At 40.5% G+C, this 16,835-nt stretch overlaps 1 protein-coding gene across 4 annotated transcripts in view; it reads right to left on the bottom strand.

The window, feature by feature from the left end:
• sgcd (sarcoglycan, delta (dystrophin-associated glycoprotein)) overlaps window positions 1-16,835 on the bottom strand; it is a 241,637-nt gene that overhangs the window by 107,840 nt on the left and 116,962 nt on the right. For all 4 annotated transcript variants that reach the window (XM_069145968.1, XM_069145969.1, XM_069145967.1 and 1 more), the window contains one exon: window positions 14,904-15,089. In XM_069145968.1, coding sequence (XP_069002069.1) covers window positions 14,904-15,089 — 186 coding nt within the window. The remainder of the gene's footprint in view (window positions 1-14,903; window positions 15,090-16,835) is intronic.

The following is a 16,835-nucleotide window of genomic DNA, read 5'->3' as shown; positions in this document are numbered from 1 at the left end:
CCGAAACCGCAGATTGGCATTTTTTATTTTACTACCAGAGGTTGTTTACCTTAAAAAGGAAGCCGTGGGCAGTAATAAGCTGCCTCAACAAAAGACCTATGGGGATGTGTTTTTTTTTTTTTTTTTTTTTGGAGGAGGACAGTCTTAATCTGGAAGCCTTCCAGTTATGAGTGCTAATTTTTTAGAAGGTGTTGAAGCAGCTACACCAAGAGCTGAAAATAATGAACCCCCCCCACCGTGACCCACCCAACTGACCTGTGGCCATGGAACAACACCAAAATACTTCATGGGGCACTGGTCTTTTAAAATGTAAGTAATGTACTTGTTTTGACCAGCAGGAAGCAGGAAGTGTTCAGACACAGCCAGTGCCTTTTCTGATGAGTATAACTGTGGGTGGGATCCGTCCAAAATGGATGTGAATCGTAAATTACAGTTTTTGAGAAGGACATATTTCATAAATAACAAGGTTTCTTCATGTTTTCATTCGTTGTCTGTTCATTTAAACAAACATTTGGATTTAATTGTTAGTTTAGATCATATTTTTTCTAATGAATACGACAGAAAACAATTGAATACAATTTAATTCTGGTGGCAATGGTGCACTCAAATTGCTTCTCCGTTTTCAATTTAAAGTGTAATGCAGGGGGTCTGTATTACAAGTTAATTAGCGTGATTGTGTTTTGGAATTTATGTCTCTTCAGCTTCACATTTAGGAGCAATTTTCGGGAATTAAACTTTCTGCGCAATTAAAGTACAGTCAGCATAATTACCGTGATACATAACAGTACAAAGTGTGGAAATCTTCACCTAATTTATTGTCGTTTGTTGCCCTGAGTTCTGTCTTTGGTATTACATGGCAAGACCCGAATTCAATGTTTTCAGAACCTTCAAACACCTCTCAGCCAGAAAGCTGCCAGACCTATCTTCATCATTTCCATATGTTTCTCTGTTTCTATCTCTTCATGTTTAGTAATTATGCATTTTGCTGGATGCCTTGCAGCAAGCTAATTTTCCCATTACGGGCTATAAAATCTTGAAATTTTAGTTTTATTAGTCATCCCCTGAGTGCTGCATTCATGAATTTAGCCGACTCTGCCTCAAATATAATTAGTGTCTTCGGCTGTAACTCCATTCCACAGCTCCAAAATGCACTTGCATGCCCATTGTGCCCGTCTCATTCCTTTCACTCTGCTCAAATGAATTGCACGTGAACTGTGAAAACAGCCCACCTCTTGGCTCTTTCCTCCATCTCTCTCTCGCCGTTGACCTTTCAGTAAAGGCTGCTGAAGGTACGAAGCTTTAATTGTCCCCAATGAGAGCCAGTAACTCCGATCTCATCAACAGGATGGGATTTAATGTGGCCAAGCAGTCACTTCTGAATTCTGTCGGCTGGTGGCGAGAATAGGGGCTGTTTGGAAGCAACGTTGGATGAATTCACGGGAGCAGAAGCTGGACCTGAATGAAAAAAAAATGGAGGGAGCCTTGACCCTGGTGCTAATCTCTTCTTTTAACTCTGGCTCATTTAAACTTGTTCTCAGAGCCAAAATTCCACTTTCCTGTGACCTGTATTTTTATCATTACCCTTTTGGACATCATTTCTATCAGTTATGACAGAAACTTTCTCATAAGCACGATTGTAAGGACACAAGGATGCATTAAAGTTGACCTGATCAACGCATTATCAGCTCATCTTTCAAGGTTGACAAGGTGATTCAATTAGTTCAATTTATTCAAATTGAAATAAGAAAAAAGACACTAAGTATCAATTTTGGATGGAATGTTTTGATTTTTAAATGTATTCGCTAAAAATAGTTGATGATTCATTTTTCTGCTGTTGGCAAAGGTCACACATTTGAAGCTGAAAATTAAGGTGAAATAAAACTGTGCTACCCGATCCAATGAATGAGTCAAAGTTTAACCAGAGAATTTCTATGAAAAACAATCTTAAATGAAACTGGTCTCTCATTTAAAACAGTCCTGAAGGCCTTCTTTGGCAATGTGTTATATGTGTAATGTAATGTGTAAGGTCACAAATGTTCTATTTCACAACCTTACTGATTCATTACTAACGTGCAGCTTTAAAGCTTTTCATAATTCAGATTATGATATACATCAAAATTACTATAAATTCAATGAGTAAATAGCTACCACAAAATAACCATACTATTTTTCTTGTATTTAGAAACTTTGCAGATCTTTTCAGCTAAGCATGGAACAAAATATAAATCATTAATGTATGAAATATGAAAAAGTAAATAGAAAATAATTTTCAACTAACCACATATCTGTTGTTATAGCATAAGACAATATCTTGTGGATTTCCTGCTTTACTTTGGCGAAGCACTCCTGATATAAACACGGCAACTAGACTCGAGTTTTCAGTTTGGCCTCGTGAACATTGGGTCAAGTGCTCGGTGCCACGTCTTTACCTTGTTCTGTGTCACGTTCACTCTTCTCTATATTTGTCGGAGTTGCCTTGACAAAACGTTCCTGCCTGCATCCGTACTGTGTGGAAGCATGCAAAATGTTTTCAAAATGACCAAAAAAAATACTGCGAAAAAAACAATGTAATTTTTGCTATACCTCTTAATTAACGAGCATAATATGAAATGCTAGACGTCTTTTGATCATCTATCGACATCACATCGTGCAGCTCTAAGCGCCATAGAAACCCAACGGAATAGTTAATGATACAAATATTACAGACCAGTGATACCATGGTAATATTATAGATTGACAACAAATGAACAAAAGAAAAATATTGTTCTTTCCTTGAGTAAAAAGTATCAGTCATCATCACCATCTGCTACCCCTTTCTCCTCTATTTCATCCCTTTGTGAGACATCTATTTACCCACCCCCCTTTTCCACGAGTGAAACCCGTGAAAAAGCTTATCAATGTTGCTTGGAGGCAGGCAGGCCGCAATCAGAGGGAAAATTACTGCTCTTTCTCCTGTCGCTATCACCGGCAATCGAGAGCAGACCCAGGGATGTTTATCTGCTCAGAGTCTTCAAATGCATAACGACTGAACTGCTATCTGCAAAGGGAAAATGGTCTGAAATTGTAGCTTTTCCGTTTTTCCCGAATAAAAATAGTTATAATTGCAGATGTTTTTACGTGAAAGGCCTTAAAAGGTTGAATAATTAAAAACTCTGTATTTCGGAAAAGTGCTGCCTCCTAGAAGTTGTGAGTAATTATGAGAAAAATAGACAAAACACTTTATGTTTGAACACTTTAGTTGCCCATCAAATAATAAGGTTAATTTTTGATTCAAAATTCCAGTTGAGGCAATCATTTCAGTTTTTTAAATTCCCACCTGGATCCGGTTCTACATAAGCAGGAACCAACCGTGACGTCATCCATTCATTGGTTAGCTGCCGTTGCAGTTTAACAGTATGGCTGTAGCCCTCTTGTTTTTCTGTTTTGTTTTTTTGCCATTTGAACAAACTGAAGAGGAGCGCGGGGTGGACCTGACTGAGAACCCGAGGACATTACGCCACTTTTTTTTTTTTCTTTCATGCCAGCCCCTAGTGGCCCTAAGTGGTATTGCAATGTCAGGCACTTTCACATTGGTTTTACATTTTAGACCTAGAGACTACAAACATTTTCATATACAGCCATCGGCTCCATCTTAAAATGCACAAAAAAGATGCAATCACTAAACGCATGTGCCAGAATTCGCTCATTAAAATAACAACGTAAATACATGAAAAACTTCCCTTGTACTACATTTGTCAACGAAATGTTGTTCTAAGTAGTCCTGAAACTCAATTTACTGCTCGCTCTAATAAAGCACCGTTTATTAGAAGAGTGTATTTGAAGGAGTGTATGAGGGAGAGACACAATGAACTGCAGAAAAATACAAACAATAACAGTAATTTGCTTCCACACCTTAACGGTCTCACCTAGAGGTTAATAGAAAATGATACTGTTTTAAGGCTGACTGAAGACTCTCCGGCTGCCGCTGCCGCTGCACTGGCCTGAATCACTCGTCCCATAAACCAGCCTCAACAACAAGCACCACAGCGCTTTATATGACAGGCCAAATTTAGCCCAGCACTGTGTGTGTGTGTGTGTGTGTGTGTGTGTGTGTGTGTGTGTGTGTGTGCCTCTGAATGTGTGTGTGTGTGTGTGTATGTGTTTGTGTCTGAGCCATAAATATAGGTGGCACTCCTCTTTCAGATTACAGGAGGAGGTAAACATCTCAGCTAGCTCTCGGGTCATCTCCTGTGCTCAGCGCTTATATAACAAACTATTCCAAAGCCTGTACCATTATATCAGAGTACGGGGTCATCATATAAAGGAGAGGTAATGGTTCCATTTCTATTTCATGGAGGCTTCACTCCCCGAGAGCTGTTGCTATTAAGTTCAGCACTGCAGGCTGAAGACGGAGTCTCAGCATGGGTAGTTCTCATCCCGGTCTGCATCCAGTTGACTCTTCTCTTTCTTCCACGTCTGCCTCTTTCCAGTTTTTCAGACTACACACTTGAATTCATAAAGTTTCCCAGAGTAGGAAAGTGTTCCACCCAGGCCAAAAACGTGTTAGTTGACACATATTTGATCCACCTTTTGGCCCAAATGATTCAGATCTCTTGATATTTTGGAGCGCTGAAAAGGTGTTCTTGACTTGTTAGGAGCAACAGGAGAAGGGATGTGTGCGCATTCCCTGGCACACAGATATGAAGTCCTTCTTTTTGGACTGACAGCGACTGTTCAGAATGATTGATTGATTTTTTTTTTCTGGGTCTGTCACAACAGACAGTTTTGGCTGTAATCACTCAAAGATATTGCATTACTGTAGCTAAACTGCAGTAAAAATAGTTTCATTTACCCCAATCATGGCTTATACAGTCATTAATACACATACTTTTTTTTCAATTACAGGTGGCAGGGCTATGTTTAAGAAGTAAGTTCATTTGTTTCATAATATTCCGCAACACTGGGTGAAATTATAGTAATATAAAAGTCAACATAACTTCCAGGTCTGACAAGTAAGGCCAATGCAGAAGTCTCATAAAGTGCAATACCACTGTAGGTTGTCTCCAAAAAGCCTCTGGCTCCATAGACTCTCACTCAACTTCTCTTATGAAAAGTCAGTACCTTTAGTCCAAATGGTGTCATTCACCAAAGTCGCTCTCTCTGTTTACTTTTCTTGTGGTCCATCTGACAATAATCCCATCATCAATGAGATATTAGGCCTCAAAAAGTGGTATTTTTGGGGGCGTGTCTGTTTGACTGACAGGCGTGTGGCGTGGTCAGGTTTCTGCTCTAGGTGGGTGGGTGTTGTGTTGTTGGGTTTTCAAACAGTTCGAGTCCAATCCACCACGCGCTCCTCCCGAGCTCGTCCAAATATGTTCACTTCTGGCGCCAAAATAGAAAGATAGCGACGGACAAAATGTAGAATTTGAGGCTTCCGAATGGCAGTTCACATGGTAGTTGCTGCATGTGAAAAAACGTCAACAAAAGTACAAATTGTCCTTTGTGGTTAAGAGTATTTTATTCAACTTTAAAGTCCTACTCACTTTTTTTTAGTCCCACTCGTTGCAATTCCTCGGAGATATTCTGAGACACTTCATAAATAAGGCCTGAGATTTCCGCCTGCACACAATTGAGGGTAGAGGCAGAAATCTCGGAGCCTATTTATTGAGGCAAATATCAGAAGTAGATATCTCAAAACTTAGACGATAAAACCCCAAAACTCCGCTTGTCTAGATATCACAGGAAGTAAGTAAAAAAATATTTGGGAAGCTTGAATGCAGATCGTGTTGTGACTTCCCAGGTTGAAAATACAAGCTCACATTTCCTTCTTCTACTCCAGAAATGACAGGAACTCCCACTTCAGATTCAGACACATCATTATGACCTTGCCAGATTTCCTGCTGAAATCAGTATTCAACAAACCCCCAAACATGAATAAGCAACATCAGACAGCGAGGTTTTTTTTGGTGGGTTGGGTGTTGGTGAGTGCCAGTGGGTTGGCGGAAGAGGCGTAGGTCAAGCTGCCCCTCTGGCTGGGCAGAGATAGAGCTGTTGGCAGTGTGTTGGCCTCAGTCAGGTCCCTCCAGGCCGTCCGGGAGGTTCAACTCTTGGTTTCGACGGCCCGACGTGGACGCCGCTGCAAAACCTCCTCCTGCCGGCTTCTGCTCCGTCTCCCAGGACCGGTGGTCCGTATCACGCATTCACAACAGTTCAAGCTCGCTGTGCTTTAAGTACGGGCTCCAGCGGGGATAGCAGGTACAGAAAGTGGAACGCGTTGTGTGTTTTAACCCGTCCCTCCTCTCATTAATCTCTCCCTGGAAGCAGGGACCCGGCGGATTGTCCCTGCTTGTGTGTCCTGTGAAAGTGCTCTGTTGTAACAAAGTTAGCTTCTGTCTGTCGGTGTAACAACGTTTTATTAGTCAATCAACTTCTATTTAGAGCTTTGAATATGCACCGCGTAAAAGGCATTATAAATGTGTATAAATTATCGAAATGATTTTAGATTTAATTATTGAAATTCAGACGCCAAAATGATCTAAATTCAGTTTTAAACACTGCTTGGTAGAACCTACCCTTTATATGACCGAGTCACATTTTGAAACATGTAGACACTTTTGAGTAGATCTGATGGTTACAGGGAACAAAAAAGTGTCTACGCGATGCCCAAGCTTAGTGATTTCTAAAGACTGGTTAAAGATGGTTTGTTACAAAGGCGGACTTTGGTGCAGTAACTGGATTTTGCTTCCTATGTTCAACCATGAAATACCCACTAAACTATGGGCCTGACCTGACATTAGTTGGCCAAAGGTGTCTCTTAATTTGGTTATTTGTTAATGATGCTAATATCAGTCCTAGAATCTTACCAAAACTTTGGGGAATGCTATAATAGTCAACATAAAGCCTTGAGTTTGCCTATTGCTTGCTAGTTCGGAGCGGTTTGGAGCAGGAAGTGACCATATTTGGACGAGCTGGGGACGAATGAACGGTGGATCTGACTCCATCAGGCTGGAAACCCGACGATACTGCGTCCCGCCCACCGATAACAGAAACCTGACTGCACCACAGGCCTGTCAATCAAACCGACACGCCCTCAAAAACACAACGTTTGAAACTTATTTTCGAGCTAATGTTAGAATTATTTTCAGATGGGCCGCCAAAATGCTAATAAGAAGGAGCGACTTTAGATAACAACACCAAAATGACCAGTGGGAAAAATTTATTGACTTCGTATTTCATTAAACAAGTTAAATGGGAGTCTGTGGAGCCGGAAGCTTTTCGGAGCAAACCCCTAGCAACCCTTGGTGGTAATGCAGTTTAAGGCACTTCCGTATCTGCCTCATTTTTCAGACCCAGAAGCTACGTCCACTTTTATATACAGTCCATGGGTGTGACATAACAATTTATACTTTGTTGAAAAGTTTGGGTTTAAAAAGGAAAAAAAGGCTTCATATGAGAACCATCTGTATCCCATGCATTGGATGAGACAGTGTCAATTGGAGCTCAGGTGAAACTAACTAGACAGACAGACAGACAGACAGACAGACAGACAGACAGACAGATAGATAGATAGATAGATAGATAGATAGATAGATAGATAGATAGATAGATAGATAGATAGATAGATAGATAGATAGATAGATAGATAGATAGATAGATAGATAGATAGATAGATAGTTACTTTATTAATCCCCAAAGGGAAAACAATTTCGCTACAGCAGCATTTATAGATACAGGAATGAAATAAAATAACAGTAAAAAATATTAAATATAAAAATGCACAGTATATACAATAAAATAGAATAACATAAATTAGAATAATTAAATTAAAACTAACTAAACAATAGTGCAAAGTTTTTTTTTTTTTTTTTTTTTCATATTTAAACAACCAAGAAAAACAGACAACAGACAACGGTCTTTATAAAGCAAAAAAAAAGAAAGATATTTTCCAACAATTGGACCAGACAGGGAACAGACGATTCCTGAGGGAGGATGTTTCTTTGACTTATTGTATTCTCTGGTCCAGGTGGGTATGGAGGGCAGACGAGGTTAGGATAATCAAGAGGAACTGAAATGTTAAAAGCCCTGAAGTCTCTCCATTACATCAGCCCTTCCCTCCCCGCAGGCCGCTTTTCTGGCTAATGAACGGTCCTGGTTTGCTGGAGTGGAAAGACCCGGACAGGAGGGCAGCTAATACATCACTCGCCCTCCCCCGTTTAACTCATTACCACTCCGACTCTGGACCGCCATGTACATGAGGTGCAGCCACTTTAATCTGTCTCAATCTGAGAGTCCCCAGCTGTCTGTGCTGCCGCAACAAGCCGATTTAACATGATGGGGAGCTGAAAAATGCAGCTGTATGAGATGTAAATCTCTGGAGACGGCGGCAGCACACTCACCAGCGCGCTCATACACACTTTCATGTCAAACGGCAGACACGCATACAGATGTATTACGCAGAACCTGTACCTATACAGCAACATTTACAGTCACAAACACTCAAATCAGAGTCTGACTGAAGCTCCAGATCTGAGAGACAAAACATATCATTACATCACACAGGTCCTCCACTTCTTCCTCACACTTTTGATAATATCTTGGCGCTGGAAGACAGTCAGTTTCGGAGTCGTTTGCCATCTTATTTACCGCGTCTATGTGACTATTTGTGTGGTTTATTTTCGAGGTTGTCTCACCGACCGTGCCAGGAAGGTGCAGCACTAGGAAGCCCTCGGGGGACAGCAGCTGCACTGACACCGCCGTGTTTGACAACTTAATGAAAAACGTGAAGCGGGTGAAATGAAAGTGGCTGCCCCTAATTGAGTGCAGCCTTAATTGGGAGTATTTTAACTCTTCATTGTAAATTTATGGCGATTCCATTAACTTTTAATGACTTTTCTGCCCTGAGCTCTCTCATAGTTTCTGACTGCGACTCTGAAGCTCGACCGTGTGCTCCCCTTCTCGCTAACACTGCGTCAGCATTGAAAACTGCAGTGAATTTACTACTTACTATCTTTAGCATTGCGCTCACGCTGCCATATGTTGGAGCTGTATGCGAGAAAAAGTATGTGGGAGAGTCAACGGCAGTTTCATCAGTTAATATCATCAATGTTATTACTTTACATAAAACTGAATGTCAAATATCTAAATAATTCGACATGTATCTACAGTGTCGAAATGCCACAACAGCGTACACTTCATTATAAAAATCACGTTTCTATTATATAAACAAATATGGACCAAGTTGGTTGTAAACTAAGTACGCAACCAACTTGCTGTATATATCAATAGCATGAGCACAGCAAGTTGAACGGTCTAAAACTCTTAGACATGCAACCGCTAGAACCATTTAACAAAATTTGGTCACAAATTTGAGAGCCGTTCAGTCTGCAAGTCAACATTTGAGAGTGTGCAGGCAGAGATTGGTAAGAGCCGAATTAGATTTGAGCGCGTGGATCAAGTGCCGACTTTATTCTCTCCAGCTGTTTCAGCAAGTTCTGAGCACAAAGTTAGTTTTTGGGATAGAACTGAGCAGCAGAGACAAACACAACAAAGCTCCTATCCTTTAAATCCACCCAATGCCGAAAAGGATGTCCCAGCTTTTATTTTGAAAGTAGAAAGGAGGGATCTACGAGACTCCTGGGTCCAACTGAGCAATAATTTAGATTGCTGGTGTGACATGAAGTATCCCTTGTACGAACAGTGAAATACACGTGCGTGTATCAACATAAGCGTGCCAAAGGAAAAAAGGATTCAGATTCTAATGTGCATAATCAAAACGTATTCACTGCATTGTGTACTTATTTTCTAATCTGTCAGTGTATCTGTGCTTGTTTGTGTGTGCTACGCAGCACTAACAATCAATTGTATCAGCCGATAAACCCTTGACCTGCCCTCATGCATGTTTTTCGAGGAGCCATTTGTGAAACACGAAGGTCTCAGGCTGGACTTGACACACATTTTCATAATAGCTCAAAATACAAGAGGAGAGCACAGCCCCCCCCCCCCGGATGGAGAAAATGTCACGCAGTAATATGCGTGAACACGTCTGTCTCTGTTCTAACAACTGGCAGCTGCATAAAGAGGATCTGATCATTTCATCCAGGGCTGCACTCATTTCTGCAGAAGGGATTCTGTCTGTTGTTATTTAGGAACAGGAAGGAATTTGGCAGCCTTTAGTGGAGATTTAGTTGTCCTGATATACCGATTGGAGCACAGTACGCTGTATATTTCTTACAGTAAATCAATTCTAAATACTCAAAGAGTGATTCAAACCTGAGGGTCAAGATTTGGGACGTGTTTGGTGCTGCAAAACTTTTGTGAGCTGACAAGCGACAACTTTTCCAAAAAAAACATGCACCTCAGGTCTGTGGACTGTGCTGACAGGTCATCATTGTAAATGAGAATTGGTTCTCAATTGATATTACCTGGTTAAATAAAGGTCAAAAAAAAAAAAAATAAATAAACAAAATAAAGGTCAAAAACTTTTAAGGAACATGCAGGACACTGTTCAGGATTATTAGAGAATACGTTCCCAAACTGGGTCATTGTGTGCTGTAATACTGTTTGTTACCAAACCACTGGAACACTGTGCACCCTTTTCCTAAACACTGTCACAACAGGCTGCTAAAATTCAAGTCAGGAAAAGATACCAAAGAAGAGAATAAACCGAGTCTCTGTATGCGGGAAAAAAATGCACCCATGTATGGTGAGGTATGGTATTTCAGGCTGAGGTCCAACTCAGAAGAAACTGGACAGTGACAAGCTGCTGTGCAGCCAAGGACCAGACGCCTGTGAACGCACTAGTGATCTGCTGGTAAGAGATTTCTACAAATATGTCCTAAAGCCAAACTGGAAGATCGTTCAGACCCGTGGTTCTTAACTGTTGGGTTGTCGGGCCATTTTGAGTGGTTTATACAGACTGTTGAGGAAAAATCGTCAACGTCTGCAGAATTTCTAAGGCTGTACTTTTACTTCAAAGGACATACGTTTCCCATGGCACAGCGAGCCAGCATTAGCCATTTGCTGCTAGCGTTGCCACGACAGCAACAACTAAAATGTTGTCACGTTCAGGCGTTAGCATCACCAGTTTAAACTTGAAAGTGTGTCTGCCCGTACTTTAAGATAATTCTGCCTTTTTATTTACTTGGGTTTTTCACCCTGGTTGAACTTTTGCGGCATTTTTTTCTTCCTTCCATGTTTTTCACAATGCATCCAGGCTTTGTGCAATACTGCATTACTTTCTGTGAAATAAGGGCCTCAAAAATTTGGGCTACGACTTCATGACTAAGGATAAAATGTGGGTTCTGGACCAGTTGAGAACCGCGATGGAGATGAGACTGTTGACAGACGTCTGAACAGAAGGCTTCAGCCGAACGAGAGGAGAAAAAGAAAATCAGTGGAAGACACTCTTGAAAAAGAGTTTAAAAAATGTTGGTGATATTCCATCCACGTGACCAAAAACTTCTCTTTGCAGGACGATGAGGTCAGAGGTCAGAGATCAGGGATATTTTTTACTTTTTGATGAAAGCCATTGAAGAACGGCGAATAAGTGCCGATTAGAAACTCCAATTAATATTTAAAAACTCTTGAAATCCAAGTGAGTACACACATACTGAGCAGTTGTACAGTTTTCACATACATACTGAGATTGCTTTAAAATTTAAGAAGGCCGCAGGTTAAACCTAGTTTGATGGGTTATTACGAGCACATTTTCAAACAGACTCGCATCCACCCAAACAGACAAAAATTTTACTCCCCGACGTCCACCCCTTGACTTTATTCATTATTCACACCTGTTTCTATAATTGCAGTTGAAAGTAAATATTTCATCTCTTCATAGCTTCACCTACTCCAAACTCCCTCTTCCACCTCCTACTCATGCAAACTCCTCAACTTTCGCTGCTTTCACAACTGGGTTAAAATCTTTAAAATATCTGCTGATCTCAGAAGAATATTGTTTCCACGGGCTGGTTTCTGGATTCTCTCCTGATGTCTCACAACCATAGAATGTATCCCATAACAGCAGACTCTACTGGCTCACCAAAAATAGCTTCAAAAAGGCTATAAGCACCTTTGATGAGGATCCACCTGAATGCAAGGGGAAGGGTTTGGGACCACAGAAGAAGTTTTAATCTGTGCAAATGTTAATCTTTTAAGGAGTGTAAAATGACACTTTTTGACCTCTGAGAAGGAGGTCACTCAGGAATTTATCTCACAGCACAGAGTGATTTGTGAGGAATTTGAACTGCCGGTTATCAAAATTATGTTTTGCTATGCACAGTGATACATGACAAAAATGGTTTTGTTTATTGTGCTTTAGTTTATTCAGTCATGGAGAATTTTTTTCTTCTTGAATATGGTTTGTTTTGATTAATTGCTTGCTTTTGGCACTGTAAATTACTGCGACCTTGTCTGGATGACATCGAACTTTGTTGGCAAAAAGGACCAATACTGTTGGTGGTTGATGGAGGAAAAGTCAGGGGAATCAGCTCTCGTCTGAGAATGAATTATGTGGGATTCATTTTTGTCTGTGGACGGGCGTGTCCCTGCACTTTGTGGGCTATATATATGGTGCTGGGAGCCGATGACCAGTGAAATCAGTGATAAGTTGACATAAAGCTTGAGAGTCCTCAGAGGAGTCTGAAGCTTGTTTCTCAAAGGAATTACTTTTCCCTTCATGATTTGAAACGTCGTCTGCTTTTAACGTGAAAATTCACCCTTGTAGCATTGTATACATGACAGGAAATACAGAAAGGCAGAAGAGGTCCTCTCTCTCAAATTCTTTCCTTTAAAACTTATCCACCACATTTGAAATGTTTGCGTTATTCTGTAATCGTCAAGCAGACACATTCAAAACATCGTACCGCTCTGAGTGCGGCTCTCCGTCACAACATACGGCTCAGCATCTGAGAAACTGCTCTCTGATTTATGTAGATCTCATATTAAAATCTTGCTGTGAGGCAGACCTCATGTTTTATTAACACCAACAACCGTGTGTGTATATATATATATATATATATATATATATATATATATACACACACACACACACACACACACACACACACACACACACACGTACTCTGTTGTATCTGCTACTGACTCATCACAGGCACAGCAGATTAATAAGCAGAGAGAGAGAGAGTTGAGGTAAGACAGACAGGCACATTAAGAAATAGTCAAAATTAAAGGAATTGGTATTGGTAAGATATAAAGAGATTCGGACTCAGTTAAAGCTCATTTCAAAGAACTTTGGACATTTTTTTACCACTGCTGACGTGGGTGGGGAGCGTGAGATAGACAAGCCGGTCCACTATAGCAAAACGTGACATAGACACATTTTAGGCATGAAAGTTATACGTTTTTAAGTGTGAAACTTACATGCATAAAAATGTCATGTAACACTGGAAACACGTGACCAAGGTCCCGCAACGGGTTGCGTGACCATGAATACAACATATTTATAACTATGAACAGAGTTTATAATTCATATTAAACCCATGGGGCCACATGCAATAAAGATATGTATGGACACATAGCTTATTTATTTAGGCTATAACTTAATTTTGATGAATTATTTGATTTTATTTATTATGTTTTTATTGGCTTTGCATTTTAACTCCCTGTTTATGTTGCTTTATTTATTCTGTTGTTTTTGTAACGTCCCTTCAATATTCACTCTATAAATTAAATCCTCGATGAGGTTTTTGATGTTTGCAAATTTCAGTCTGTGAGAATGCAGAGCTGCAGTCATGAACAAATGTCATGCATCTGGCTGCTGGTATCAGCATGGCTTTAGTGTCAAATAGGGAAACTAAGTTGTTTGGGTTTTGGGAATACAACTCAGCTGGAGATGCCTGTTTGAAAAAGAGGAAATCAAGCAGAGACGTGTTAGCAAAAGAAACAAAAAGATCATCTAAATGAATAGAAAAGACCAAAACACTGCTGACCAAATGGGATCAGTGGGAAGTGCAAAAATGAAAACAATCCAGCAAAGACTGTTTAGCATAGAAAATGGAGACAAATAAATGCAAATGAATCTATTGTGCGATTCTCAGTTAAAATTATTCATATCTGAACAGCTAAGCTGGAAGCATTTGTTTTGTTTGATGCCTTAGTAGCAATGGTGTAGCTCAGAGAAAAGGAGGAGGATGACAGATTTAGAGTTGAGGTTTTATGCTTCAGATCTGGTTCACTTAGACAAAACGCACTTGTTTGTGATTGTTTTTGTTATTTTTAACACGACACAGTCAAGTAGCAAAGGAGGACAAAAAAAACAACAACATAGCATGCAGCTAAAAATTGCAGTTTTAAAGTCAGTTTGATTTCAGTGTGGAGTTTCCATGACGCCCCGAGGGTTTTATCAGTCCATCCTCCTGCAGAGGCAGTCAGATATACATAAAAGATAAAACAACAGAATCTGTACATATTGGACCACATTACTGAGGAAGCAAAGAGCACGTAATCCACATTGAGACAACAGGAAAATTGAAACTTTCACACACGATGAATTCGTGAGAAATAAGTTCAGGCTTTCGTGATGCTGAGATTCATAAGGGAAAACATGACGTCAGCGTGAACCAGAGGTGTGGATGTCATGTGGTGGTTAGCGCCTCAAAGATGGATATGTGGCTTCACAACCAGACGGTCGACATTCACTGAGTTGCCCGGTAAAATCTGAGTAACTCAAATGTTCATTATCGTCGTGCTCGCGTCCTGTTATGTGGATTCATGCTGCGTTTCTGAATGTAGATAGAGTACTATAAAATGCGACTCATCTGGCCACCACTTTATGCAGTGTTCAAGTACTGATGCAATTTTAATTAGCTTCCAATGACAACCTCATTTCAGGAGTGCAAACATGCACATTAGGACGTTGTCGCAAATGTTAACAGCGGAAAAAAAAAAAAAAGCAGAAGGGGACTTACTATGGTGAAGTTCATGACCTTGAGGATCCAGATAGTTAGCGCCAAGTTGATCAGGATCAGGATCATCAGCAGCAGGACGAAGAAGTAAAGGCAGCGTTTCCTCCAGCCGTATATTCCCACTTTGTACACTTGTGGTTTCTCTGAACTCTGGACATTGTTCCTATGAGTGCACTGTTCTTGGGTCATCTGGGAGGAGACAGAGAGAAAAAAAGGAACCAATGATTCTTGCTGAGGGGCTAACGCGTTGACCTTGGTGTTGCTTCCTGATAACGAGACTGTCGGTCTGTATCTTTGGGGCATTTTGGCAGCCTGGTTTGCACTGACAACATTGTTTTAATTACACTGCTCTTATTCACAGTAATGAAATGCCATGTATTTTTTTTCCCCCCGTGGGCTGTTGTATCATCTGAAACACCCTTTAAGACACTACAGTGCATTTGCATTCAGTTCAAGCTGAAGTTGATGTTTTGGCCATTTGCAGGAGGCTGCATTGACCATGATTTAAACTGTAATGGCAAAAGTTTGGCCAAACCTTTTGCTAAACATAACCTCCAGACACAAAGCAGCATTACTGTTCATCAAAATCCAATAGTCGTTTCTATTTAAGCTTCAATTTTGATCCCCACGATCTCCTTTGGAAAATATCTGGCTGTTAAATGTTCCACTGGAGCAGCAATAACAGCAAGAACTTATTCCAATCTGGCCTTTGTGTAATCAGACATTATTGCAAACCCCTCCCCCCCTCCCCCTCCAATGGAGTCACCCATGATGCAGCTGCAGAAAGAGAATGACCTTAAGATAAAAGATTGGGCACATCTAAACATTAGTGCAAATAACATACCATAAACATTCCTCTCACATACTCCCACTTCAGCACCCTTTGCTGAGCCACTGACCGGCCACTCACTTCTGGCACTATGAAAGACAGTTTAGTTAGCGATCGCATTGATTGATTACCCCATAAGTGGTCTATAACTCCATTATACCCCCTCTGCCCCATTGATGTGCTGATAGTGGCGATTAATGATGATTCTAATTGTCTGCCTGTGAAGACGAGGCGGCATTGTTCACTTCTAGCGCCATAATAATGGCCTAATAACTCTGTGGAAAAATACAATTTACTGTCCGCCGTGCTTCGGAGTACGTGGCTCACACCACCAAAGCCAATCGTTTTTGACAACCACACACATTACTGCTAACTGAAACAAATGGCACAAGACAGGGCCCCGGTGAAAGTGCTGAAAGCTACAGAGGAGACTCCAAAGCAACAGTCAGCAAAAAAAAAAAAAAAAAGAGCAAATCTCATTGTGTACGGTCCGATTTTTATTTTTTGTTTGACGGGAGATGCGGCGAAATTCATCTTTGTGGCGTCCAGGCTGACAGAGAGGGAAAAAAAGCAATGTGAGAATAAATAAAGCTAAAAACATGGCATGAGACTTCCATCTTAAATTGAGATTGTTGTAAGAAATCTCAACATCGGCCATGATTTCTTTTGAAATCAGCTTGAATCAGACAAAAAAAACAAAAAAAACACATAAAACTCAATTGGGTACCTGAGAGGACGCATTGCATGCTCCACCATGTCTTGGCCGAAGTCTCATCGGGTGAAAAATACAACAGCTTAAAATGTTTGTACCAATTCCTTCCTGAATCTAGTCATCGTGTATTTATTTCTGCCGGGAAAACAGCGATCAATAAGGACAACGTCAGACCCACTTTAAGATGAGCAAGCAGCCACTCAATCATCACAATCAACAACATCATTTTCCCCAAAAAGAGAATATGCACAACATATAACATATAACAATGAGGGGTAGTAGGAGCTTACTGTCAGACTGCTTTAAGAGGAAGCTATAAGTTCACAACACGACGTTTTTCGCGATGACAAAAGTGACAGAAAGATGAAAGTTGAATTTATTTATTCTTATATGT

The sequence above is a fragment of the Embiotoca jacksoni genome, unplaced genomic scaffold (genome assembly GCF_022577435.1).
Source record: "Embiotoca jacksoni isolate LCO1_2020_lvr unplaced genomic scaffold, fEmbJac1.0.p SCAF_13, whole genome shotgun sequence".
Taxonomy (NCBI): Eukaryota; Metazoa; Chordata; class Actinopteri; family Embiotocidae; genus Embiotoca; species Embiotoca jacksoni.
The sequence above is the reverse complement of the archived record's forward strand: the minus strand, read 5'-3'. Positions and strand labels throughout refer to the sequence as shown.